This window comes from Carlito syrichta, unplaced genomic scaffold (assembly GCF_000164805.1).
Source record: "Carlito syrichta isolate Samal-C Ts95f unplaced genomic scaffold, Tarsius_syrichta-2.0.1 Scaffold307240, whole genome shotgun sequence".
Classification (NCBI taxonomy): Eukaryota; Metazoa; Chordata; class Mammalia; order Primates; family Tarsiidae; genus Carlito; species Carlito syrichta.
In genome coordinates, this window is record NW_007251336.1 from 18,401 (window position 1) to 28,492 (window position 10,092).

A 10,092-nucleotide genomic window follows, 5' to 3' on the forward strand; every position below is an offset into this window, starting at 1 on the left:
GGCGGGTCTCAAACCCGCGGGCTCAGGCAGTCTACTCACCTCAGCCTCCCAAAGGCGCGGGATTACAGGCTGAGCCACTGAGCCCAGCTCAGGTTGTTTTTAAATTGCTATATAGTATTACACCATTATCTACTTAGTATCTGTTATGAATATTAAAGTCAGCCGGGCTCAGTGGCTCAGCGGCTCAGCCTGTAATCCCGCGCCTTGGGAGGCTGAGGTGAGTGGATTGCCTGTGCCCGTGGGTTCGAGACCTGCCTGGGCAACTTGGCGAGACTGCATCTCTACAATAAATTTTTTTTAAAAAATTAGCCGGGTGTGGTAGCACGCGCCTGTAGTTCCAGCTACTTGGAAGGCTGAGGCAGAAGGATCGCCAGAGCCCAGCAGGTCGAGGCTGCAGTGGCCAGGAGCATGTCACTGCACTCCAGTCTGGGCGACAGAGTGAGACTCCAACTCAAAAAAAAAAAATATTAAAGTCATTTCAAAGCTTGTTATTACAAACAATGCCATCACAAAATTTTTGGTACATACCATTCTGCAAATATGCAAAGACAGCTTTAAGAAATTCCTAAGCCAGGCTCAGTGGCTCAGCCTGTAATTCCATGCTTTGGGAGGCTGAGGTGAGTGGATTGCCTGAGCCCACGGGTTTGAGATCCGCCTGAGCAACTTGGTGAGCCCTCATCTCTACAATAAATCAAAAAAAACAAAAAAAAACAAAAATTAGGCGGGTGTGGTAGCGCACACCTGCAGTTCCAGCTACTTGGAAGGCTGAGGCAGAAGGATCGCCAGAGCCCAGCAGGTCGAGGCTGCAATGGCCGGGAGTGGCCAATGCACTCCAGTCTGGGTGACAGAGTGAGACTCCAACTCAAAAAAAAAAAATTCCTAGAGGTAGAACTGCCAAATTTATCTCAGGGATTTTCAGTTTTCTATTCAACTAAGCAATGTGTAAGAGTATTTCCCAACACTCTTGCCAAGATTGAAAGAACAAAACACACACACACATACAAACAAGAAAACAAAAAAAAAACTTTATCTTTACAAATCCGAAGGGTGGAAAAACATGTAAGTGATGTGCATCTTTTCACATATTTAAGAACCAAAACCATTTGTATTTCTGTTGAGACTGATGTTTCTTAGGGAGCATAAACTCTTCTAATTTTCCTATGGAGTTGTTGGTCTTTTTCTTAATGAATTAGCCGGCATTTGACATAAAGGAAATCAGCTCTTTGTGATGAATTGCAACTTTTTCTTACCCAGTTTGCCATGTCTTCCAATTTTGCGATGGTAGTTTTTGTAATGCAGAACTTATTTTTATGCAGCCAATTTTTATTTCTAAATTGTGCTAAAATATACATAACACTCCATTTTCACTTCTAATAATTATTTTGTTTTTAATACTTTATAATTTCAGATAAACTAGTAATTGTTTTAATTTTCAGATTCTCAACCTTTGCACAGCTTTAGCACTTCTTGAGAAAAGAGCCATTCTCACATCATTTCTACAAAAATGAGAGAAGTAATATATTTAATAACATTCTAATGACTGACACAAAACATTCATTCGTTCCTAACCAAAAGGCAAACATGGTAGAAACAGCAGAAAGATTAACTGAAAAGTTAAAATTTATCTTAAAACCATTTTAGTCAGGAAGATTTGTTCACAACAAATTAGTTGCATATATTAACTCTTAATATATCACATTATAGGCTACTTTTTCCCCTACTTTTTGGCTATGGACTATTCCAGGAAGATTTAATTTGGGAACTTTTTTTGTTTTGAGTTAGAGTCTCACTCCATCACCCAGGTTGGAGTGCAGTGGCATGCTCACGACCATGCCAGCATCGACCTGCTGGGCTCCGGCGATTCTTCTGTCTCAGCCTTCCAAGTAGCCAGAACTACAGGCACATGTCACCATGCCCAGGTAATTTTTTGATTTATTGTAGAGATGAGGTCTCATCAAGTTGCCCAGGCTGTTCTCTAACCCGTGGTTTCAGGCAGTCCCCTCACCTTGGCCTCCCAAAGTGCTGGGATTACAGGCTTGAGTCACCGCACTCAGTCTAATTCGGTAACTTTTAATTTGAGGAGCTCTAACAATGTCTACCCTAAAACAAAGTGAAATTGCTCTTAGAAAAATATTAGTTGGATAAGAAGACAGATTTTAATCTGTTTTAGACAAATTTATTTTTTATTTTTATTTAATGAACAACATGATAATAATTTTCAACTCTTTCATTTCGTTATAATCATTACTAAAGGGTACTTTTTTTATAAAAGGGCACACTAAATTTGAAATTAGCATCAGAATTCTACCCATAATTATCCAATCAATATTGACATAGATGCCATCAAGATGCAGAGATTAACAAAATTTCAATTACAACATCTGGAGAAAAAAACCCTCAATAACACAAATGTTGACAAATTTGAGCTAGAATTATACCTGGAACATTTTATTGAATTTTTATAATAAAATATGACTAGAAATTAGCAGAAATGATATCAAAACTGTTGTTTGTTCACATTAACGAATATTGTGCTATAACTCTCTGATGGTAAACTCATTTTTTTCTGGAACAGTAAATTAACAGAAATATGAATTTTCATTCAGGTAATCTAGCAATTAACTTTGATTCTGATGCCAGATACTGTGGTGTGAAAAGCTGTCAACCAAATGTTTTCCATGTCCGCTGGCAAAGAAAGGACGAGGGAGAACATTCTGTCCAACTGCACCTGCTCCTTTGTTCTGGACCCAGTTTCTGATCACCCACTCCGTTCAGATGCTCCCAAACTGGCAACCCGCCCAACCAGCCTCATTCAACTCTTAGCTCCTTGTGCACACAGCGTAGCTTCTTTTCTGCCAACTAGCTCCCAATTTTCTCATTTAACATTGATCCTCATCCATTTTAAATCAAAGGGAGTGCTATAATGCTTAAAATTTAATTGGAGATAGAAATTAGATTACTTCAGTGCTATGGAAAGTAATACATTTCAACTGCTTTATAAGAAAACGGGACAATGATAAGAAAACTTAGACTTTAAACCCTGCATGGGTTCCTGAATTTCTTGGAATAGTATAATCTTGCTTTGATTACTAGTCATGACAAAAAGGTAAGCAAAGGCCATAATACATACACTTTTTGGGAAAGATAATGGCACTTGATTTCTTGGAGATGGTCAAAGCATTTATCCATAAGGATTGTAAAACTTAGTATATACCACCATTATTAGCAATGGAAAAGACAGGGAGACATTTGCTTATCACAGAGTTTTGCAAAACACGTATGTACATTCTTCTCTTGTAATTATAGTCTCTTAATTAATAACACAGTGTGGGCCAGGCACGGTGGCTCACGCCTATAATCCCCACACTTTGGGAGGCCAAGGTAAGGATATTGCTTGAGCCCACAGGTTTGAGGCCAGCCCAGGCAACTTGGCGAGACCTCATCTCAAATAAATTTTTTAAAAATTAGATGGGTGTGGTGTTGTATGCCTATAGTTCCAGCTACTTGGAAGGCTGAGACGGAAGGATCATCTGAGCCCAGTAGGTCAAGGTTGAGGTGGCTGTGAATGTGCCACTGCACTCTAGCCTGGGCGACAGAGTGGAATTCCAACTCAAAAAAAAAAAAGAACACAGTGTGCTTACAGAGCAAAATCAATAACACATTTACAAAGATTCTATGATGGAAAAGAGAGCTTCATAATTCAGCTTACTAGATTACAAAACACTCCCTTTACCCATATGTTATTTTGTGTATCTCTGAAACATCTGAAAAATACTTTTCTGTGAATTACTAGGCTGTAGGGAACTAGTGCTTTTAGATACATTACAGTTATTTTTAGTAGAGCTTGGCATCTTCCTCCCGTTAACAGAACGCTTCAACTGGACTTCAAAGGGTTGCCAGTCCTCATTTTTGGAACCTCGCTGTGGTTCTGAACCTTCTCTATCAGTCTGTCTTTTGAAGCTCCCATTTCTGGAACTCCTCCCCTGTCCATTTAGCAATTTGTCTACAGGTGAGGATGTGGCACGTAAGTGATAGCCATCCGGGGACCCTTTTTGCCGGTTTGGCTTCATTTGTTCTTTATCTACCTCTTCCTGAAGCTGTAATGCTAATAACCTGTCCTGTTCTTCTTGTTTATGTCTCTCAAAGAGTAGACGTTCCAAATCTATCAATTTTTGGGTAAAGTTCATTTCTGTGTTCTCTTGATCCGAGGAAGATATGGGCAACATTTTTCTTCTTTTTGTAGATAAGCATGGATCCCTGACTGCTTTCAATGAAGATTCTTGGTTTTTTCTTTTGGAAATATCCTTACTGATCAGTTGACAAGACTCTTTACTTTCTGCCTCTACAGTGTTGTTTTCAATGATCTGTGTCATGCCTGATACAGTACACTCTTTCTGTGTTTTGCCACAAGGCATATCTGCAGCTTCTCTAGAGCAGGGAACTCTTGTGTCAGGTCCTTCATGATTTAAGTCACACAATTCTTTATCATGATTGTTTGGTCCTGTTTTGATTTTTCCATCAAGGCCCCATTTGGCACTACAGGCACATAACCATGGCATGGATGACACTATTGAAGACTCTGCACTTTGGTCTTGAATTTCAGGGCATATTTGAGGAGAAAGTGTTGGCATGTCTTCTTCAATTTCTGTGTCTTGCCATGGAGGGCTTTTCACATCACTATTGACAATTTCCTGTGGAAAACAGAAAAAGATTGAGTGAAACGGGGGCAAACATCAAATCATCATATATAAATCTAATTGCACTGACACCATAGGTGAATTATCATTACATATTATTACATATAACTAATAAGGTAATTAATTCTAAACAGTACCTTTTAGATTGTGTACCAATTTAGATTAAAGCATTAATTACTTCATTTTCAGTCCCATGAAGACCTACATATTAAAGCTTAAATGACATTCTACATACAGCTGATAGCGGGCATTAGAAGCGGACGACTTTCCCCTTAAAAACATCCTCTAGCCCAGGGTTTTTAACCACTGTCTGTGTTATGGATCCTTCTTTTGGCAGGACTGAGAGAACTGTTTTTAAATTAAAAAATTAAGATACATAATAGCCTAACGAAGTAAAGAGTTTATAGTGCAACACAATTATTGAAAGCTCTAAAAATTTGATGTAATAATGTACATCTATTAATACACTAAGTAATAAGATCTAGTGGCAAGTCTAAAAACTTGTAATATCCAAATATAGATGAGTATAAATGATACCTAGAGATCAGCAACATATGTGATGTGATATAAAAATATCTGTCTTTTCCATTGATGACAGGCACAGGTGCTGTTATTAGTACTGTGGTCCGCTGTCTAAATTCATAAAGGAAATACTAAGAGGTTAGCTCCAGTCTAGGCAACTTGGCAAGACCTCATCTCTATAATAAATCAAAAAAATTAGCCAGACGTGGTGGTGCATACCTATAGTTCCAGCTACTTGGAAGACTGAGGTGGAAGGATCACCTGAGCCCAGCAGGTTGAGGCTGTGGTAGCTGTGAGCATGCCACTGAACTCCAACCTGGGCGACAGAGTGAGATTCCAACTCAAAAAAAAAAAAAAAAAGAGGTTAGCAAAAGGTAAACTTTTTCTTCCATTTAAATTCACATATACTCCCTGGATTCTAATCACAGACCTTAGGCTAAGAACTCTTGCTTTAGCCAGCATAATTCTTCTCACTTATAGGTCTTGAGTAAGTGAAGAGCTAAGACTAGTTTTGACAATGGGAAAGTCTCAGGAATAAATCCTTCGGTGAGAATCTGCCTCAAAACAAGGCAGAGATCTTATGTCTGTGACTGGAGATCTTAGATCTGTTCTCTTACCTACTTTTGCTTGGCCTTTATCATTACTAACAGCATTTCTTTCCTTCTTTTTTTTTGAGTAGCAGTCTCACTCTGTCACCCAGGCTGGAGTGCAGTGACATGCCTATGGCCACTGCAGCCTCGACCTGCTGGGCTCAGGTGATCCTTCCGCCTCAGTCTTCCAAGTAGCTAGAACCACAGGTGTGCACCACCACACCTGGCTAACTTTTTTGATTTACTGTAGAGATGAGGTTTTGCCAAGTTGTCCAGGCTGGTCTCAAACTCTGGATTCAGGCAATCCCCTCATCTCTGCTTCCCAAAGTGCTAGGATTAAATTGTGAGTCACTGCACCCGGCTCTTTTTTTTTTTTTTCTATTTAAGAGACGGGGTCTCACTCTGTTGCCCAGGCTAGAGTGCAGTGGTGTGATCATAGCTCACTGCAGCTTCCAGCTACCTAAATTTATGAACAATGTGGTTTGGACTGGTCAAAGTCTAGGTTGTTTCCCTAGTTTTGCTGTGAGCATGAGTATCTGGGTAGGAAAAATATCCTAGTCCCACAATGCCTCTTCCACCAATCCTCAGTTCCAATATGAGCCAGACTATATGGATTCGATTTCTCCCTCTATTAACTCTACTTGAGAGACTCTGGGCATGTCTCTTCAATGCTCTGTGTCTCAGTTTTCTTAACTGTAAAACAGACACAAGAAGGATAACTACCTTATAGAGTTTGTGGTTGTGATGAAGATTAAATAAAATAATACATACATTAAGTGGTACATAGTAAATGTCCATTACACGTGTCAGGTACTATAAAAACACCTAGTTGAATTGAAAAAAATGTTACTAACCTGTGACAAAAGAGCTAACAAAATTTGTTTTTTTTAATTGGAGTCCCAGTCTGTCACCCAGGCTGGAGTGCAGCGGCACAATCACAGCTGCCCACTGCCTCAACCTCTGGGGTCAGGTGATCCTTCCACCTTAGCCTTCTGAATAGCTGGGAAAACATGTGCATGGAACCACCACGCCTGTCTAATTTTTTAATTTTTGTAGAGATGAGGACTCACTATGTTGCCAGGGTAGTCTAAACTCATGGGTTCCAGCAATCCTCTCGTCTTGGCTTTCCTAAGTGCTGGGATTACAGGCATGAACCTCTATGCCTGACCTAAAATTTCTATGTAGGAAACTGCAACATGACTTCACCTTTCCTGGTTCTACTTTCCTGGAAACCTGATAAAGGTATAATGTCAACTGTATTACTAAGCTACAAAACTTATAGTAAAACTGACTGGTGACTGTGAACTGTATCTATACTAGGACTATGAATGCTTTATAAATACCTAGTGGGAAGCCAAAGCTTGGGGTTTCTGTAACTCTTATAATTAACTCATAACTCTTGACCAGGTGTGTTTTTTTTCTGAGTTGGAGTTTCACTCTGTCACCCAGGCTGGAGCGTAGTGGCACACTCACAGCCACCCCAGTGTCGACCTACTGGGTGCCAACGATCCTTCCACCTCAGCTTTCCAAGTAGCTGGAACCACAGGCCTGCACCACCACGCTGGCTAATTTTTTGACTTATTGTAGAGACAAGGTCATGCCAGACCTTGTCCAGACTAATCTCAAACCTGTGAGTACAGGCGATCCTCTCACCTTCACCTCCCAAAGTGCTGGGATTACAGGCGTGAGCCACTGTGCCCAGTTCTACTATGGCTTGTTATGAGAAATAACTCTTACAGAGCATGTGGCTTCTAAGCCAGGATGGATATCACACCTGTGTGGTCTTGTTTCTGGCCACTACTTAGGAGCTCTGCTGCTGCGGATTCCTGCTGCTGAGGATTCCTGCTGAACAGACAGCCTGATGCTGCCCTGTGAGCATGCGTTGTTTCCCATCTTGTCACATTCTAATCTAAGTGAAGTTGGTACCAGCTGTGAGTTTTGTGAGTTTGACTATCTAGGTCAAGGAATACTACGCTATAGCCAACGGACCCAATCCAGCGCACTGCCTGTTTTGTAAACAAAGTTGTATTGGAATACAGACAAGCACATTTATTTACATATGGTCTATGAATGCTTTTACACTACAGTGGCATGGTTGAATAGCTGTGACAGGACCTGTATTGACTGCAAAGCCTAAAATACTTATTATCTGGCCCTTTAGAGAAAAAGTTTGCTGATCCCTGGGTTACATGAGCTTAAGATGGCTAAGAAAGAGTGGTCCATTAACTACAGTGAAATTTTTTTTAAAAGGTAGAAAATTACAGGAAGTAGTAATCTACAGCATTAGTAAACTAGCAAAGCTAAGAACATCTTTAGCACCAACATACCTTAGATAGGGAGTTTTTCCTGACTTCTTGTACAACTTCAGGCTGTGATGCTGATCCAAACTGAGATTTAGGTGACAAATACCTTTTAAAAAAGTGTAAACCAAAGTTTAAATGCTTTTAAAGACAGGTAGTATGTACCCAATAATAAAGCCAGAGTAATTGCTTATGTTTAAGACTGTCTGGTTGGCCAGGCGCAGTGGCTCAAACCTATAATCCCAACACTTTGGGAGGCCGGGGTGAGGGGACTGCCTGAGCCAACGGGTTCAAGAACAACCTGGGCAACTTGGCGAGACCTCATCTCCACAAAAAAATCTAAAAGTTAGCCAGGCACGGTGGTGCGTGCCTGTAGTTCTGACTAGGTGGAAGACTGAGGCAGAAGGATCTCCAGAGACCAGTAAGTCAACGCTGGGGTGGCCGTGAGCATGTCACTGCATTCCAGCCTGGGCGACGGAGTGAGACTCCAACTCAGAAAAAAGACTGGTTTGCTGCTTGGTTGATTTATCAGAGTGCATTTCTTCTCCTTGCCACAGGTATTTTGTTTTAACTCCAGGACAAAACCTAAATGTCTGGGTATTGATACTTTTTGAAAAATAGTAGAAAAGGAAATAAAGGTCAAATCTAAATATTTTTGAATTCTTGAAAAATTTAACATGGCAGAAAGCATTAAAACAATGACAGACTACATAACGTTCCCAAAAGTAACGGAAACGACACTTTAAGCCAGGAGAGAAAATATGTTAGTTTCTTCTTTATGCGTGAAACTCTGGCTAGTCACTACATTTTTCCATCTCTACTACTGGGGAAAAATAGAGATGTCTAGATTCTGAACCATTCTGGGATGGAAATTTTATTATATATCCTTTTTATATATACTATTTTCTCAGAGACATAGACATAGAAATATCAGCATATCATATTTCTAAATTTCGAAGAATCCTTAATAGGCTGTTTACCATTAAAGTATAGTTTTTAATATAATGGAAAATGCTATAAAAATGGGAAAAAGGCCGGGCTCAGTGGCTCAGCCTGTAATCCCACGCCTTTGGGAGGCTGAGGTGAGTGGACTGCCTGAACCCGCGGGTTCGAGACCCGCCTGGGCAGGCGAAACCTCATCTCTACAATAAATCAAAAAATCAGCCGGGCATGGTAGCACATGCCTGTAATTCCGGCTACTCAGAAGGCTGAGGCAGAAGGATCGCCGGAGCCCACCAGCAGGTCGAGGCTGCGGTGGCTGGGACCGGCCACTGCACTCCAGTCCGGGTGACCGAGTGAGACTCCAACTCAAAAAAAAAAAAAAAAAAAAGAAACAAAAGAAAAACAGAAGGTCTTGACCGAGGTCTCATCGCTGTCAGAGAGCAGTGTCAGGGTTCGAGCCGTCGTCCGGTTCTAGCATCCAAGCTTTCACTCACGCTCCCATAAAAGTCACATTTATATTTAATGTACTGGAAGTGCCAGGCACATAGGAAACACTTAATAAATGGTGCTGTGTAAAATGTCCTGCCTCTAACTGGGTTAGAAACCGAGGACTCCGCACGTGGGTCGTTCTCAACAGAGACTCATTGTCTGAAGGACTAAGTCTTCATGCCACAACACGCACCGGACTTGACTTGGTGAAGAACCTGGTGTCTGAAAGGATTTGAGAATCTCCCGTCACACGCAGAGCCGGCTTCCACATTCAAGCTGCCTCCGCTGTCTCAGTTGACAGCCAGCAGCTCTGGGGAATTAGGCAGCGGGACAGAGAGGGGACATCTCAGAGTTTCAGAATGGCCTCACGTTCCCAGATGTTGTCCCTGGAGCTTACTTGGCTCCTAGCTCCAAGGTGACCCGGTGGCATCTTCACTAGGGACTGTAGATGGGGGAGGCTGGGATAGTGCCCAGGGTCTTGAGGGACTCTGACTCGCAGCTAAGTCCAAGTCCCATGGCGTGCCGTCCCTGCCAAGCCATCCCTGTGATCTC

At 41.3% G+C, this 10,092-nt stretch overlaps 1 protein-coding gene across 1 annotated transcript in view; it reads right to left on the reverse strand.

The window, feature by feature from the left end:
* Window positions 1-3,685: 3,685 nt before the first annotated feature.
* Window positions 3,686-10,092, reverse strand: part of RNF168 (ring finger protein 168) — a 35,559-nt gene continuing 29,152 nt past the window's right edge. The window contains exons 6-7 of the mRNA XM_008064227.1: window positions 8,137-8,218; window positions 3,686-4,691 (exon numbers count right to left, since the gene is read on the reverse strand). Of these exons, the coding sequence (XP_008062418.1) occupies window positions 3,741-4,691; window positions 8,137-8,218 (1,033 nt within the window). The 3' untranslated portion in view covers window positions 3,686-3,740. The remainder of the gene's footprint in view (window positions 4,692-8,136; window positions 8,219-10,092) is intronic.